Here is a 19375-nt window from a genome sequence, read left to right as displayed (position 1 = left end):
AGAATTGAGATGACTTAATCTCAACCCTTTATTCCTTGTAACTGATCTAAACCATTCATTTTGAAAGTAATCATTACCTTCCCTTTATAAATACTCCATCAATTGGAGAGGTTCAAGCATCCAAGAGTTCATCGCTTCCTTCTCTCTTTCACATTTGTAGTGTTTTCTTCTTTCTTCACTTGAGAGTAGTGAAGGGTGCCTCTTAGGAACTCTTCTCTACCCTCTTAGTGCTTTGAAAGATCCAAAGCAAGGAGAAGCCCAAGCCTAAGTTCCTAGGTCAAGGTAAGTAAATTTATTATTTATGCATCTTGATAATTATTTAATTTTCTTCTTTCTCCTAATCTCTCTCTCCTCAACTATATAAACATGTGTTTCCATAACACATGTGGATATGACAAAGGTATATGCACATAGCTATTCTTTCTCTCTTATATTTCTCTCTTGATCTACTTGATTATTGCAATATTTATTTTTGAAAGAAAAGAAATGCCAATTCTAATGATTATTCGTTATTCCAAGAGCCATGATCAAAGCATGAAAGATTAGCCGATTTTATGAAAGTTTCCTTTCAAGGATTCTAGGCATTTCATGAATTTTAAATCTATCAATCCCTACTTAAGAGAGTTATGCAACTTTCCAAATTGGGAAATTTTTGGGAAATCCATGTGAATGTGGGAATTAAGAATCTTGATTTCATGAAAAATCGTGTGAAGATGATAGGGTTTATTCATAAGAAATGCATTCTTGAAATTAGATAATGTGAATATGGAAAATTGGATTTTTGAAATTCTTAAAATTCGTATAGATACAATTGAGAAAAATCAATTAGGGAAGATCCGTACCAACATGATCAAAATAATAATGGAGGTCAATATTTTGAGTAATTCATGTCAGTGATTAGATTTAGTTTCTCCAAATCTTTAGATCAATTCATAATTTGGAAGAATTTACAAACAAGGGGAATGCTATTTTTTTTAGAATATCATATACTTAGAATATGCTCTAATCAATGAAAATGAATTTGAATTCGGATGATTACACTTCAATCAATGAAAATGAATTTGAAAAAATTGAATAACTATACTTCAATCAATTAAAATGAATTTGAAAAATTCGGATGACTATGTTTCAATCAATAAAAGTGAAATTAGAAAATTCGGGTATCTAGGATCCATTTAATCAAACGACTCTATCGCGGAACTATAGATCCACATTAATATTCATTGATCCAAAAGACTCTATCATGGATTCCAACAAATTATTATGGATCCAAACATTAAAAATTTAATTGAATTCATACTATATTTAAATCTTCGGCATCCAGGATCCAAATGCAATATTATGGATCCAAACATTGCATAGACTATTATGATTCCCCATAAGGTGTTATGAGTCTGATATAGAAATTTTCTTATTAAGAATCTGATGTAAATTTCGTGGATCCACTCAATTTGACCTGGATCCAATATCAACTTTGACCATGATATTAAGGATCCAATACCAGAGATTCGATCTATTTGACCGCAATCTATTTTTAAATATCAATTTAATGACCCGATATCTAAGATCCAAATGGGATATCTGAAATCTAAGTATGAATAAATAATTAAAACAATAAAATATCTTTGTACCAGCTTAAGGACACAAATTTTAAGTTTATTTATCTGATAAAATTCATGGGTATTACATTGATGGTGATGGGTTCTGTTGTTTTCTCGCTTCTTATGAAAAGATAAACTGCTGAATTGGCTACCCCTGAGGATGATCTTTTTTATTTTTTTATTTTAAATATAAAATCGGGGTAACCCCAACGTTCTTGTTTAAAAAAAATCTAGGATTAGGTGGACCCTACCCGTTTATTAAAGATGAGTTAAGAACTACAAAATATTTGTTTCCTCCAAGAGGGGGTGATCTTTCCAAGATTTTTGAACCCCCATCCTTGCCTGATTTGCTAGGGATCTAGCCAAAAAATTACTATCACAATAAATTTTACATAACTGAACTCTGAGGAATCTATACAAAATGGACAAAATAAAGTCAGGGCACTAAGAGGGTCTTCCACTTCCTTCTAGGGCCTAAATCCTGTCTCCCATGTCACTCTCAACTGCTACCTTAGACCTCTGATCCAGCCAGACACTCCATTGTCTGGAAAAGCCATCTGCTTCTAAACGTGGCCTTTGTGATGTCTAATGGTGAATCCAAAATGCCACTCTCCTTTATACCTACCATGTATGTTAACCTTTATCCAGCCTTCTCAGGGTTGTTCCAATGGCTGAGCCTCTGCCATAGCGTCGGGTGACCCAGACCTCCCATGCATCATGTTTATTACTTGTTCCACCTCATGAAGTCTCTAATTCTATTGGCTATGGTTTGAAAGCATGACGTTGCTTTTCTTTTTTTTTTGTTTTTGGATAATCTAAGAAAAAAAAAAACCCAATCATCGTGGTAAAACCCTTGAGGTCTCCCATGCTCACCTGGAAGTACACCCAACTTCAACCTTACGGCAAAGGATGCCACCAGTCGGTTTTCAACTTGTGGCATTCCATCAACTTGGTGACATTCACAAGTCGCCCCTACCAGATGAGCAGAGCCCTTGTGAGCTGCTTTTCACTTGATAGAATCAAGGACATAATTTCGCAAGATAAAAGTTACTCGAGCCTACAACGACATAATTTCACAAGATAACCTAACCTTGTAAACACACCTATGTGGGTTCAAAGTTCAAACCCATGTCTTAGCCTGATAGGCCTTAGGTCCAAACCGAACCCAATTAAAGCTGGCCTGAGCTGGTCAGTGAATGGTAACGTTGACTCCACCACCTAAACCAGTCAAACTATCATATCTCTGATCTCCGTCCAAACTGGAGATGGACGGTTGCTAAGACTTCACCACGTCAGACGCGCCTCTTCGAACAAAGGTGGCCAGCCAGCATCCTTGTGGTCCCACGCCCACCAACCACTCTCACTCAATGATTGGACGGTGGTCAACGAAAGCAAGCCAAAGTGTCCCCATACCAACCCCTTTCATTTTCCAGCCGTCCATCTCACAGATGGACGCAGATCATCGCGTCGCTCCTCGACGGAGCCCACCAACCATGAACTACAAGCATCTTCACTTCTCAACCGTTCATCAGTATATCGACGGTCTTCAGGTCTGGCTGTAAGCTAACATCAACCACCAGCAACGACATTAAATTTCACGCGAGCCAACTCGCCGTCGAGCGATTTCGGGCCCCGACCGTTGCAGTAAACTTCTCGGTGTCGGTGGGGAAGAAGGAAGGAGAGTGAGATGGCAATCGACGGAGGAGATGATCGCATCAAGAGGATCTCAACGAAGATCCGTGCGATCCCGGATTTTCCCAAGCCAGGTGAACCCTCTCTCTCTCTCTCGGTGTTTTTTCTTTCAATTGGGTGTTCTTATTTTTTTCCTTTTTGGTGTGATTGGGATTCGAATTAGTAGTGTTTTTGCAAGTGGGTATTGTTTCTTTTCTTTGTTTACTACGTTTGGAGCTTCACGTTTTTTTTTCTCCGATTGGGTGTACGTTTTTCTTGCGTTTTGTTTGGTGTTTGAATGCATATATGGTGGTGATTTTTTTCTGTGGTTGTTTTTCTTGAGAATGTATTTCGTTTTTTCTTGATATTTTTTCCTCGTTTCGAAATCAAGATTCAGTTTTTTTGCTTTATTATTTTTGTAATTTGTATTTAGGTGGCCTTTTCATTTCACCCTCTTTTTTTTTTTTACTTTTTTTGGTAGTGGAATTTGGAGTTGGCGATAATTTTGCTCAGTTATTTCAATACCGTTTTTACTTTGGTTCGTGTTGAAGCGCTTTTTTTTTTCCTCTTTTGTCCCAACTGAGTATCGGATTTATTTTTCCTCCTCTTTATTTGTTGTTTAAATCCTTGATTTTTTATCTTCTAACTGTCTTCAATTTGTATTTGTCTTTTATATGGAGTTCTCGCTTAAATACCTACATCTTTACATTTGTGCATTGGTCCTTGTTTATTTTTCTTCCTTTTTTGATGAGTTAATTATTTACCTAATTGGTTATTGATTTGTTTCATGTTTTGTTGAATTTTGCTTCAGGGTTAGTTCAAACATGGACAACTAGTTTTTGCATTTATATTCTGACTTTTATTTCAAAATTGCACATTAATTTGTCCATTTTTTATGTCTGACATGAAAATTTAGTTGCAGTAATGACTTTCATCAACTTCAGCTCACATCTAAACATATATTATTATTAGTATTATTTATTATTGGACTTTGACTTCTAGTTCATCTTCTCACTTGCATGATTTGGACTTAACGATATTGTTATAACCATTTATCTTGGCCCTTGTATGATTATGTTTTTGGAAAATGTAGGGATCATGTTTCATGATATAACGACGCTGCTGCTTGACCCAAAGGCATTCAAGGATACCATTGATTTGTTTGTTGAGAGATACAAAAACCAGAATATTTCAGTTGTGGCAGGTATATTCATCATTTTGTGTAGAAATTGTTGCAAGTATCTTCTGTTGGATCATAAATATGGAAAGAATAGAAACATAAACTTTTTCAGTGTTAGATGGTGGTCTCTGTTTTTAATCAGTATATTTTATGTTCCTCACGTTTCTAAAACCAGTTGTACTGTTATTGGTAGCTCTTCTTGACATATTGAAAAGAGGACTTTCACTGGGTTGGACTTGGTTTGATAGAGAAATATACATAGAGTTATTTTATGGAACTCATCAATGATATCAGTGATGGAGCTGAGCTGCGGGATCTGTAGAACTTGGCTCTTTATTGAGAGGATAAATTTTGTTCATATGATTAGCTCAAGTTTGGTTCCTGATGAACTGGATGATCTGCACCTGATGAACTGGATGATCTGCAAGATAATGTATCTGGCATGGGACATAAAGAGAGCATATCCTAAAGATAGCTGCATAAGAGGTTCCTTTGACATTTGCAGCATAATTACCAGAAGCGCTTTTACTAAATAGGAATCACGATTCCTAGGAAACGGGAACCAGAAGCGGTCCTCAATCATGATTCCCAGCCATGATAATCAGGATTCTCATGATTGGGAACTCTATTTCCTCCCATACCCAGGAATTGACTCTTGGGTATGGGAATTCTAAATCCCAAGTTGAGGACTTTCAATTCCTCATATATAGGAATTCTAATTCCTGAAACTTTGGTAAACTATTTTGCATGTGCGAAATTGAAAACTTTAAGGGCATAAGAAAGTAACCTTTTTCTATGCATATCCTTTTTTCTCTTGTAAATCATTTCAAAGTAAAGGTATTTATGTCTTTTTGCTATGTCCCTTCAAGAGTAAGGATTTCCAACTTTAGATTGGCATTGGATTCCATTTTATATGTATAGATTTATATAACATTGTCCACCCTTGGCATACCTTTCTTATCAAATATCATATAATAGGTGGCTGATATTGTTAGGCTTAGTTGAAGTTCCTTAGAATTGTAATATATGTTATAAAAATGTGCATTAATTTCTGTACAAATTTTTTTATTATTTCAATATTTTGTATCCAAATTCCAAAATAAACTTAACTTGTTTTTAAATGTCTCGTACTTCTATTGAGTGTAGGCTAGTGTGTTATTCTCTTAAATGATCTAGATATTTTTTCTAATAAGATGATACAGTTGTTGCTTGTAAGCATCATTTCTTAATTATTCACTAATATATTTCTTTTCTCCACACAAAAAAAAACTCATTTCTTAAATTCTTTTTTTGTTTCTTGCATCCATCATTCTATCAGTATTTCTTACGATTTTCCTAAACAGTTCCCCGTACTGCTTTCTACTCTCTTCCCGTTTCTCAAATCCTCTAAAAATTTTGAGTGACCGCTTCCCAATTTCTATTTCCATTCTGCCAATGATGATTTGCAGTAGATTTGACTATAATGTAATTATAGAGATTGAGATGAACAACACATACAGTTCATAAACAGAATAAGACAATAAAGGGCATTACTCATCATGTAACATGAGATCGGAAAATAGTCACTATCAGCCCTTATTTGTTATCTCGAAGAGAGGAAGTTTTTTGATCATTTTTTTCTCAAATTTGGAATATGGTCTTAGTTCTTGGAGTGAGCATAATATAACTCAACATGGTTTATTTCATGCTTGTGAGACCTCATGGAACACCTCACCTAATTATCTCTCAGCAGTGGATCCTGCAGCTTTTTCTAGGAATCATCTGAACCGTGATCCTGACCTTCAGTACTTCATAGATGTAGCTTTCAGTACTCATTCAGGAACTTGTGAAGCTGCTTAGCTGTCGCTAGTGTGTTCTATGGTATATGTTTATGTGAAGCTCCCTGCTTATCTGGTACTGTTTAGGAAAATCTTGATTTTCCAACTCACTCCCACCAACAAATAAGATTAAGGGCAAATTGACTACCTTGTTGCCGCAGTTTTTGCAATAATTGAGTTTATTATACTCATGATGAATGTTATGGTCTTTTTAACAGTTTTCACTATAATTATATTTATTATACTCATGATGAATATTAGGGTCTTTTCTCCACCATATTTATAGATTGTATGCAACACTTTCCTTCTATCAATGTCACATTTTTCATGATGAATAACCCTAATTGTCTTTACCTATATAAGGTATATGACCCTGATAAAATATCTTTTCTCCAAAATTTATAAAAGATTAGAAGTCTACAGAAAATGTTGCTTGTTGATTAAGAAATAGCATACAGGATAATATTTGATGACAAATTTTCATGAATAAAGCATAAAGTGGAAAAAGATTACATGGATATGAGAAGTAGATCATTAAGCACTACAAAAAATGGATTTGATTAATTTCTTTGTACAGATACAACTATAATTTTTTAGAGAACATGAGGAATAGATGATTAAGTACTGCACAAGATGGAACCTGGTAGCATGTTCATATAGATACTACAATTTTTTTAGAATACACAAGAAATTGCTGATCAACCACTGCATCAGGTGCAGTTAGATAAATATCTTTGTATAAATACAGCTAGAAAATACACTATTTTCCTAGTTCCATCATGTCAAAATCTGGATAGCCTGCTTTATCTCACCTTATGTTGGAAGAATTGGTGTCCCTGTTCTTTCATGCCTATTTTAGTGCCCCTGGTATAACAAAAAGTTAACTATGAAAAATGTACCTTAAAAAGGAATTTGATGGCTTGTGTGTTTTCCATTGCAGTAGATTGGAACTTAAATTGTCTCCATGAATTTGCATGCTCAAGTGCATTTTTCACTGTACAAATTCAAGCTCTAATGCCTTACTTTTCTTTATTTATTATCAGCCTGAAACATCCTGGTTGTATATGATCACTCTTCACACTCAGACGAGTATGGGACATTTGTAGGTGTCCTTATGTTTGGTTTACCTATTGCAGGAGTAGAAGCAAGAGGATTCATTTTCGGCCCACCCATTGCATTGGGTTTAGGAGCCAAGTTTGTTCCTTTGAGGAAACCAAAAAAGTTACCTGGTACATCTCTCCCACATATATTCTTTCTTGTTATGTATGTTATAATCCATGCATTGGACTTGGAGTAATGTTCTTGGTTATCTAAGTATGCTAATTTCTAGTTGAAGTCTTTTGTTTAGCAAATAAGCAAAATCACGGCTTCTTGAGCAACCAATTACTGGTGCTTCTTTTCTTGATAACAGAAGATAGATAAACTTTAGTATGTGATTGCAAATGTTGATTTTGACAGCATTTTTATGTTTCAAACCACAGATTTAACATTAAGTTACTTATCGAATTTAAACATGAAACAGTTTTTCTCTATAGCGTTTGCATGAAGTTAGCATACTCATCTTCGTAGATTCATTGGCTCTGTTGCGTTGCTTTGTGTTTCATTGCATGTCATGCTTCACATTCTTTTGTAATGCCAGTTTTTGTAGCATAGATTTTCTTTGCTATCAAGAGATATAGCTATACTGGTTAATTTATAACATTTTTTCCACACAGTTCTCTCAGATTTACTTTATCTAGTTGAAACTAAAAGGGTAAATATCCTCAGAATGACAATTGGGTTGAATCCGTGATTTTAGATGATCCAAGTAATTTGAGTATAAAAAGTATCCACATGTTATTGTCATATTCAGACATTTTAACTTATGCTCTCTTATTCGAAGGTTTGGACACCAGTATGATGTTTTGCATTTTTTACTGGTAATACCTGTTATAATTTGGTAGTCACAAAGTTTAGTACCCCAGTGAAACTAACACTGGTAGTGAGAAAATAAAAATCACAGAAAGAACTAGTGGGGGTAATAAAAATGTAATGAAAAAGGCGGAAGCACCAATAAAGCAAACCACTCTTTTAGAAGAGTGATGCCAAGAACCAAGAACACGAACACTAAAAGTGTATACAAAACCCACTAAAGGGAAAAGTGCCTAAAGGGCATAAGTTGGATATTATTGAAGAAAGAAAGAAGAGGGTGAAAAACCCATTACAATACAAGAGAGAGCCTCCTCTATTTATAGAGGAGGAAACTAAAGAGGAGGGACCACAAGGGGGCTCCCATCTAGTCGTTGGGAGCCCCAACGGTCATAAATATGACCGTTGGGGCCCCAACGACTAGATGAGTGGGGGCCCTTGTGGTCTTACAATATGAAAAACAAAAAAGAAAAAAAGAAAAAAAGAAAAAGAAAAGGTAAAAAAAAAAGAGAGAAAAGGAAAAATACAAAAAGAAAAGATTACATGGGGATTTACCAAAATACCCCTATCGGGTTTTTGGGGTACAAGAAAACAAAAAAGAAATATGTAGATATATACATATATGTATATATATACTTATATATATACGTATGTATTTATATATAAGTATATGTATAAATATATATTTATATATACATAATTTAACAAAAAATTCATATAAGAATAAAAATAGAGGTAGCAAGGATAAGAAACAATGTAAGCAACTAGCTTAAAGATGATTTCTACATGAAAATAAGAAGAATTTTTATGTAGATGAGAAATCATATCATGATAAAGTTAATTTTTGACCTTTGTACATTTGTTATGGAAAGAAAGGAACGAAGGCAAGCAACGAAGACAGCCTTCATGACTTACGTTTTTGGACTTATTCCATCTATTCTTTCATCAAGGTGATCTTATTAAAGGGCCATAAGGGTTTTTCTTTTATCTTCTTTCCTTCTTGATAAGATGAGTCTAGTGGTCCCTTTGTATGTAATCTCATGTTTGGACCCTTGCTTTTGATTGTCAGCCTGAGATGATGCCATGGTTGTTTAGGCTTAAAGTATTTTGTTCCTTTTGTCATTGATGTGCCTGATTGATTTCTTGCTAACCACGTTTCCATGCAGCAGTACACCTTTTTTCTAGCCTGTGAAGTTTTTGGGTGGACTGAGGATCAAGATTTAAGTTAACTGCTGTCCATTTCAGCTCAATCCCACCTTGTTTAGGCTTCTAACCTTAATATTGATTTCATATAGTTCCAGCAACTATATTGTAATGAAATGAACCTCCAGAGGCACAAAGATCTGCAAGCCACTAAAGCACACTCACAAGTCACCAAGGGCACAATCACAAGCCACTAAGGGCACAAGAGGCGCACATAAAAAAAATAATCAAGTTTATTAATGGATAAAATGCACAAATAATGTATTGATACTATAAGGGGTCCTAGGGTCATATTGTTAATATATATATATATATATATATATATATATATATATATATATATATATATATATATATATATATATATATATATATTTGGTCATTTCTCTAAATATTGTATTTTTTCTTAGGTTTTTCTTTTTTCTATTTTCTGTTTTTTTCATTTTTCTTTTTCTTTTTTGTATTTCAGCTGGGACCATTGGGGGCCCCACACTAATAGACATTGGGGGTACCCAACGATCATTAATGTGACCGTTGGGGCTCCCCAACGTCTATAGTGGGAGCCTCAATGGCCCCCCTCTCAATAGCTCTCCTCTTGTATAAATAGAGGGCTCTCCCTCTAACATGTACAGTGTTCTAAGACTCATTTTTTTCTCAATAAAGTTCCTATTTTGCATTTTGGCATTTTACCCCTTAGTGGGTTTTGTGTGTTGTGCACATTATGTGCTTATGTGTTTTGGTTCTTCATTGAACCCCTTTTGTGATATTTCTTGTACCTTGTATGTCCGTAATTCTCATTACATGGTATCAGAGCCATTAGGGCTCCTTGTAATCTTGGAAGTTATTTAAAGTCTCTCTCTCTCTCTCCTCTTCTTCCTCTTCATCATGGAGCGTCAAGAGTAGAGCTCGCCTTCAAACTCAACGGATCGAACTACTTAATGTGGGCGTCCGCTATGGAGAATCATCTTCGTGAAAAAAAGCTATGGGGCTTCGTGATGGGGACTACTTTTGAACCAACATTGAAGCTCACCAAGATCTAAGGTGGCGTTGAGAAGGCTCTTGATGGCGAGGATCAGATTAAAGCTATTAATGAGCATCAAACAAAGGTAAAGGATTGAGAAAGTAATCATGCCAAAATTTTGGCGTGGTTCATGAACAATGTTGACATTAAAATTTGTGCCAACATTGCTAAGTTTAGAAGAGCCAATGAAACTTGGTTCTTTCTTAAAGGTATGTATACCCAAAAAGATTTAGCTAGACAATTTTTTTGTAAATAAAAGATTAGATCTACTAAACAAGGGGACATGAGTGTCCGAGATTATTTTAGTGCCCTATCTCCCCTTTGGGATGAACTTGATCTTGTAGAGCCCAAGTGGGTGACTCTGAAAGACATTGAAACGATAAGAGAATAAATTGAAAATGAACATTTCTTTCAGTTTCTTCACGGTCTTAGATCAAAATTTGAATAAGTGAGGGCATCTCTTTTTCATAGAAGCAAGGCCTTACCTATTGAAGATACTATTGCCGAAGTATGCCAAGAAGAAACTCGTCTTCGCATGACTTGTAAAAATGATGAAGTCTTAGCTATGACTAGGCCGGGATCCAATGTTAAAACATATAGGCCTCCCCACTCTACTAAAAATAATGGATTTAGAAAGGGTGTTATTTGCCACTATTGTAATGAACTGGGACATATTAAACCGGTTTGTCCTAAGCTAAAGGGAAAAGTGGCTTCGGTTGGTGAAAATATTCCAAAGAAAGAAGAGGCAAACAACAATGGAGGAGACATTAAAGAAACTCTTACTCAAATTTCGGAGGCATTCCAACATCTCCTCATGTCTTCGTCAACTTTGGGTGCCGCCATAGCATCTTCATCATCTCCTCTAGGTACGTGGATACTAGACTCAGGTGCCTCTTTTCATATGACATCACATAAAAACATTCTTTCTAATATCTATTCCAACCCCACATCATCTTTTGTTTCGACAGCCACTGGGACTTCTTTAAAAGTTGAAAACATTGGAACACTTGATTTAAAATATTCTCAAGAGTTTTTTGTTCAAAAAATAAGGGTTGTTCCAAAAATCAATTTAAACTTATTTTCAGTCTCTCAAATTACCGAGCATGGTTGCAAAGTCTCTTTCTCACCTAAAGATTGCTCCGTGCAGGATCTTCAGTCAGGGAAGCTGATTGGGCAAGGCCATAGGAGGAGTGATCTATATTTTATGGATTTTTTGACACTACCATCCAAGTCATTTTGTAATTTTGTAAATGTCAAAAATATTGATGTTTGACATAAGAGACTTGGACACCCAAAATTTGCTAAGATGTCTCTTTTCTCCTTTTTGGGAAACACTTGTAAAGAAAAAACCATGATTTGTAAAGATTGCATACTTGGTAAATCAAAAGCTATTATATTTCCTTAAAGAAATTTTGTCTCTACATGGCCATTTTAATTAGCACATTCCGATGTGTGGGGTCCATCAACAGTCATATCTAAAGGAGGTTTTTCATACTACGTAGTTTTTATGGACGATTTCACTAGATATACATGGATATATTTTTTAAATTGAAAATCTGAAGTATTTTCCTATTTTAAAGAGTTTCATGCAATGGTTAAAAATCAATTTTTGAGTAATTTATCTATTCTAAGATCGGATTCGGGGGGCGAATATATGTCAAATGAATTTCAATCTTATTTATGACAAAACGTGATTTGTCATCAAAGGTCTTGTCTCAACACTCCGCAACAAAATGGGCTTGCAAAAAGAAAACATAGACATATAATAGAGACAACTACAACTCTTCTAATTTCCAAAAACATTCCAAAATCATTTTGGGCCGAAGCCGTTTTGACTTCAACATACCTAATTAATAGAACACCTTCATCATCCTTAAACAATTTCTCTCCTTTTGAGAAACTTTTCAACATGACTCCCGACTACAAGAGATTAAGAATTTTTGGTTGCAAATGTTTTGTTCTTACTCACAAGAATGATAAACTTTTTCCAAAGGCTATTGAATGTGTCTTTTTGGGATATGGTGAAAAACAAAGGGGATACCGATGTTTTGACATATCAAATAACAAACTTTATATTTCAAAAGATGTTACTTTTCTTGAAGAAGAAATTGGTTTTATAAATAATGATCCAAAAGAACATGTTGATTATTCCTTCCTATTCGATTTATTACCCTGAGAAGACAAATCTAATTCTATTGAGACCCTTGAGTCTCTCAATAATGATCATAATGTACATGAAGGAAATGATTTACATGAAAATATGGATGAACATGTAACAAATAATACTCAAATTTATACTAGAAGAACTTAAATCCATCATCCATGTGCATTTGACAATTTTTCCCAAAATACTCCTATGGAAGAATCTTCACTGACAAGATCAAATCATATTTCTAAAATACCAAATAAATTTGTATCTTATGAATCTTTTTCACCAAATTTTAAAGCTTGTTTAATAGCTCTTCACTCCTTCTATGAACCATCTCACTGTAATGATACCAAACAATATGCTCATTGGAATGAAGCAATGAAACATGAACTTAATGCACTTAAGAAAGCTCAAACTTGGGAAATTGTTGACCCCCCCATAAGGAAAGAAACCGATAGGATGTAGATGGGTTTTTAAAGTAAAAACCAAAAGTGATGGTTCTTTAGGAAGATATAAAGCTAGATTGGTAGCCAAAGGATATCCTCAAGAGTATGGGGTAAACTTGTAAAATTATGTATTCAATCATGTAAACCAATATATATATATATATATATTTTAAATATATAAGGTAATGCATATACATATATTATATATATGCATATGTATCTACTTATTATATATATAATATATATATATATATTTTCTAATAGTAGTCGTAGGGGTAGTTTAGTCTTTTTATGCATATTCAATTTCTTGAATATGATTGTAATTTATTTTTGCAATTTTCTTTTCTTTTTCTTAAATCTTTTTTTATTTAATTTTTACAATGTACCTTACCTTGGCCGCCAACACACTAGTCGTTGGACCCCCTCCAACGGTCACATTTGTGACCGTTTGAGGGGCTCCAACGACTATGTGTGGAGCCCCTCCCAAGGCTCTCTCTTTGCTCTATAAATAAGGTCCTCTCCCCTTGTATTTGTATGGCTTTGAGTCAAAGCCCAAGCTCCTAATAAAGTTTGAATATTTATTTTTATGCCTTTGGTGCATTTGTGAGAGTTTGTGATTTTGTGCTTTTATGCACAAGTGTTGTAAGTGTTCTTATTGTGCATGTATGCTATTCTTTATCAAGAATATTGAAGTCTTGATCATAGTATCTTGTTTAAGATACTTTCACATGGTATCAGAGCCTCATTTGAAGAAGAAGGGTCGTGCGTCTCTTCATTTTTGAGTGCCTCAAAAAACGTGCCTTCAAGCTATTGATTTTTGGAGTGGATCATCTTCTTCGGGCAATATTTTAAAAGCCTCCTTTATCAAGAAAGACTTGAAAAACCCTTGAGGTGCGTATTGTTTTTCATAATCTCTCCTCTCTAATGGGTGAAAAAGACTCATTTTTCTCTTGGGTTCAAACTCAATGGGTCCAACTATCATGTTTGGGCCAGAAACATGGAAGCTCACATCAAAGGAAAAGGGCTTTGGGGCTATGTCTAAGGTTCGATTCCCGAACCGGAACCCAAGATAACCATGCTAGAAAAAGGAAAGATAAAAATTCTTGAAGGTGATGAAAGAACCAAGGCTCTTGAAGAATATACGAAAAAAATTCTTGTTTTTTTTTATCCGCAGAAACAAGAATTAATGCAAATATCATCAAGTTCAAAAAGGTTTCTCAAGCATGGAAATATCTTGAGAAGATGTACACCTCTAGGGACTTGTCCCATAAGTACTATCTCCAAAAAAGGGTGCTAACACTTCAACAAGGGGAGATGACTATACGAGAGTACTTTGCCGAGCTCTCTTCTATTTGGGATGAGATTGCTATGCTCGAACCTAAGTGGAGTGGAGAAGCCATAGAGCTTCGCCATAAACAATTGGAAGAAGATAAGTTTTTTAACTTTTTGAATGGGCTTAGGCCCGAATTTGAACAAATCCGATCTTCCCTTTTATCCGCCTTCACTTCCCCCTCTCTTGAAGATGTAATTACTAAACTTAGTGGGGAAGAGACTCGGATGGGTATAAGCAAGAACAACCCAAGTGTTCTAGCTACACCTTCCAACAATGAAGAAAATGAAGGTGTTAATGTCGTCTCAAGACTGGGGAGCAATTTAAGGACCTACAAGCCCCCTCACTTCAAGAATCAAAACTCAAGTGGTCAAGGAGCAAAGAGGGACTATAGCAAGCTTACATGTCACTTTTGTAAAGAGCCAGGGCACATTAAACCTATTTGTCCAAAATGGAAGAAATTGCTTGCAACGGCTATGACATCTCAATCGGAGGAACGACCATCATCGTCAAATGGGTCTCTTTCTCTTCAACAAATCGTAGAAGCTTTACAACCTCTTCTCAAGGGAGACATTTTCGGAGCCGCTATGTCTACTTCCTTACCTCCCGATAAGACATCTTGGCTTCTAGATTCCGGTGCATCCTTTCACATGACTCCAAGACTCCAAGTGCTTGTTCTCTTTCCGAGTTTTCTAAAAATTCTCTTCCATCTTTTGTCTCAATGGCGGATGAAACACCTCTTGAAATTAAATGAATAGGCAATTTTGAAAAACAAGATTTCTTTATTCCAAAAATTCGTCTTATACCAAAACTAAATTTAAATTTACTTTCGATCTCTCAACTCTCGGACCATGGTTGCAATATAAAATTCTCTTCTAACAAATGTTGGATACAGGATCGCCAGTCCGGGAGGTTGATTGGGGAAGGCTCTAGGAGAGGAGACCTCTACTATGTTGATTTTCTTCAAGTTCCCAAGAATCAATTTTGTAATGTTGCTCAAAACAAAGATATTCATGTATGGCATAAGAGACTGGGATATCTCAACATTGTTAAAATATCTTATTTGCCTTCTATTAAACATCTTTGTAAAGATGATTTTTTATATAATGAATGTATTCTTGGGAAAATGAAAAGTATACATTTTTCACAAAGATCCATATTTACCACAAAACCCTTTGAAATTGTTCATTCTGATGTATGGGGTCCGACTTCTGTAATATCTAAAGGAGGATTCTCGTATTATGTGATTTTTGTGGACGATTAGACTAGATTTTGTTGGATATATTTTCTTAAACATAAACATGAAGTGTTTTCAACATTTAAAACTTTTCATATGATGGTTTTAAATCAATTCAATGAAAGTTTAAAAATTCTTAGATCCGACTCTGGTGGCGAATACCTTTTAAACGAATTCAAGAGTTATCTTGAAAGTTATGGTATCCTCCATCAAAAATCCTGTCCTAAAACCCCACAACAAAATGGGTTAGCTGAACGAAAGCATAGGCATATCATTGAAACAATTAGAACCTTGCTCATTTCGCAAAATATTCCAAACAAACTCTGGGCTGAGGCAGTTCTTGCATCGGTCTATCTCATAAATAAACTTTCATAAAAAAATTTGAACAAGATTTCCCCATTTGAAAAATTGTATGAGAAAGAACCTGATTATAGCAGGTTAAGGGTTTTTGGATGTAAATGTTTTCTTCTTATTGATAAAAACGACAAACTTTCCCCAAAGGCCATTCCTTGCACCTTTCTTGGTTATTCCGAAACCCAAAAGAGTTTTCGATGTTATGATGTTAAAAATGACAAATTGTATATTTTCAGACATGTAAGTTTTTTGGAAAATCTTAATGGTTTCGAAAACCTTGAATCTAATGACGAAAACGTAGATTATTCTTTTCTATTTGATCTATTAACTGAAAGTGATGATACTAGTGATGATGAGTCAAATCAGAATGACTCAAGCGATAATGAAACCAGGGAAACCAGTCCTATGTCCTCTCCATTTCCTCAACATGTCGATGAGAAACCTCTTAGAGTTCCCATCATCTATACTCATAGAGATAGAAACACCTTCAGAAGTGCCCTTGAAAGATATGATGATGCTAGTAGGACTGCTCCTCAAAGTGAGGAGAACCTTCGTAGAACCGAAAGACATAGAAAAACTCTTTCTAGGTTCATGTCATATGAATCCTTCTCACCTAAACATAGAGCCTGTCTAAGCGCCATTCATTCTTACATAGAACCTAGAAACTTCGAGGAAGCACGAAAAAGTTTTGAATGGATAGCCGCCATGGATAATGAACTCGAAGCTTTGAAAAGAGCCAAGACATGAGAATTTCAAGACCTTCCTAAAGGTAAGAAAACAATAGGGTGTAGATGGGTATTTAAGGTTAAGACTAAGAGTGATGGATCCCTCGAGAGATATAAGGCCCGACTGGTTGCAAAGGGGTATAGTCAAGAATATGGGATTGATTATGAGGAGACCTGCTCCAGTGGTTCGAATGGTCACTGTCCGATGTCTTATAAATGTTGTCTCCATCAACAAGTGGAACATCTATCAGATGGATGTTAAGAATGCCTTTCTAAATGGAGATCTAATTGAAGAAGTGTATATAGATGCTCCTCTTGGAATGGAGATTCCTAAAGGAAATGTGCTTCTCCTTCGAAAAACACTTTATGGTTTGAAACAAGCCCCCAAGGCTTGGTATGATAGGTTTAATTTCGTAATAATAGAAAATGGTTTTACATCCTGTTTTACTGATACTGCTTTGTTTGTTAGAAAATCCAATTCTGGAATTGTCATCTTACTATTGTATGTGGATGACATGCTCATTACTGGTAGTGATTCTAAAGGGGTTAGGAACATAAAATCAATTTTGAAAGATAAGTTTGAATGTCTGAACTGGTTTTTCTGACTTATTTTTTGGGTATTAAAGTAGCATACTCTCATAGAGAGTATTTCTTATCTCAAACTAAGCTTGCTTCTAAGATCATTGATAGGTCAGGTATTACAGATGAAAAGGTTTGCGAAACTCCTGCTATAGTAGGAGTTAAAATGAAGATTCATGATGGTGTTCCTCTTTCTGATCCTACTCCCTACAGACAACTTGTAGGATCATTGATGTATCTGAGTATTACCAGACCAGATATCTCTCATGCAGTTCATACTGCAAGCCAGTTTCAGCATGCACCAACATCAGTCCACATGAGTGCCATCTTGCGAGTCATAAGATACATAAAGGGTACTATAAATAAGGGAGTTTTGTTGTCCTCTTCACCTGATTTAAAATTAATTGCTTATACTGACTCTGATTGGGGAGGTGACCCAAATAATCGTCACTCTACCACTGTTTTGTGTGTGTTTTTAGGAGATTCGTTGATCTCGTGGAGATGTAAGAAGCAACAAAAAGTGTCTCTATCCTCGACTGAAGCCGAATATCGTGCCATGACAATTACTACCATGAAAATTGTATGGATCTATCAGTTGTTAGAAGACATGGGGATCACAGTAGAAGGGCCCACCAAACTGTGTTGTGACAACAAGAGCGTAATCTATATTGCTAAAACCATACTTTTCATGAGTGGATTAAACACATCGAGATGGACTGTCACTCTGTTCGTGAGGCGTATCTAAAAGGAGTAATAGATCTTCCATATGTAACGTCAGAATATCAGTTGACAGACTTTTTCACTAAAGCGTTGTGTGCTCCACGATTTAACTTCCTCCTTGGCAAACTATCGGTCATCTTGCCCTAAGTTTGAGGGGGGGGTGTTAAATTATGTATTCAATCATGTAAACCAATATATATATATATATATATTATATTATATATATATATATAATAAGTAGATACATATACATAATATAATATATGTATATGTATCTACTTATTATATATATAAAATATATATATATATATTTTCTAATAGTAGTCATAAGGGTAGTTTAGTCTTTTTACGCATATTCAATTTCTTGAATATGATTGTAATTTATTTTTGCAATTTTCTTTTCTTTTTCTTAAATCTTTTTTTTATTTAATTTGTATAATGTACCTTACCTTGAAGGGGGGCAACACACTAGTCGTTGGACCCCCTCCAACGGTCACATTTGTGATCGTTGGAGGGGCTCCAACGACTCTGTGGAGCCCCTCCCAAGGCTCTCTCTTGCTCTATAAATAAGGGCCTCTCCCCTTGTATTTGTATGGCTTTGAGTCAAAGCCCAAGCTCCTAATAAAGTTCGAATATTTATTTTTATGCCTTTGGTGCATTTGTGAGAGTTTGTGATTTTGTGCTTTTATGCACAAGTGTTGTAAGTGTTCTTATTGTGCATGTGTGCTATTCTTTATCAAGAATATTGAAGTCTTGATCATAGTATCTTGTTGAAGATACTTTCACAAGACTATGATGAGTCGTTTGCCCCGGTTGCTCGAATAACTAGTGTTCGAGCCCTTATTGCAATTGCATCTATTGAAGAATGACTCATCTATCAACTTGATGTTAAAAATGCATTTTTAAATGAAGATCTTGGTGAGTAAGTTTATATGGATTTTCTACCTGACATGAATTTAAATGGAAAAATTTTGAAATTAAAAAAAACATTATATGGTCTTAAACAAGCTCTTAAAGCTTGGTACGATAAATTTAGTAATGTATTAATTAAATTGGGTTTTGTCTCTTGTTATACTGACATGGCTCTTTTTGTTAAGAAAACAAGTGATTCTATTGTAATTCTCCTTCTATGTCACATGGGTGCGGGTGCGTGGATGCGACACTTCCAAAAAACCCGGGTGCAGGGGTGCGACAATATATATATATATATATATATATATATATATATATATATATATATATATATATATATATATATAGGACTTATAACCAGTTTTTTTTTGCTGGTGTGTTTGTTTGAAGACTTGTTACCCACGTTCTGCTTGTTGTGTACTTTGGCGCAACGGGACAAAATTGATGAACCAAAAGGATTGGCAATCTGATCGACCCAGCCTGCTGCGTTCTGCTGACTGTCATGATTCAATCATGTCTGAA

At 35.1% G+C, this 19375-nt stretch overlaps 1 protein-coding gene across 4 annotated transcripts in view; it reads left to right on the top strand.

The window, feature by feature from the left end:
* Positions 1-3198: 3198 nt before the first annotated feature.
* The window catches only part of LOC149849234 (adenine phosphoribosyltransferase 1-like), a 66222-nt gene continuing 50045 nt past the window's right edge, over positions 3199-19375 (top strand). For 3 of the 4 annotated variants that reach the window (XR_016430769.1, XR_016430768.1, XM_089999046.1), the window contains exons 1-3: positions 3205-3367; positions 4366-4476; positions 7406-7498. Coding sequence is in view for 2 of the 4 variants with exons in the window: in XM_089999046.1 (XP_089855172.1) it covers positions 3289-3367; positions 4366-4476; positions 7406-7498 (283 nt within the window). In the remaining 2 variants the exon portion in view is untranslated. Of the gene's footprint in view, positions 3368-4365; positions 4477-7405; positions 7499-19375 lie in introns of all 4 variants that reach the window. The other variant, XM_089999038.1, reaches the window with a different exon arrangement.

Source organism: Nuphar pumila, chromosome 1 (assembly GCF_984573655.1).
Source record: "Nuphar pumila chromosome 1, dmNupPumi1.hap1.1, whole genome shotgun sequence".
In the NCBI taxonomy this organism is placed as follows: Eukaryota; Viridiplantae; Streptophyta; class Magnoliopsida; order Nymphaeales; family Nymphaeaceae; genus Nuphar; species Nuphar pumila.
The sequence above is the reverse complement of the archived record's forward strand: the minus strand, read 5'-3'. Positions and strand labels throughout refer to the sequence as shown.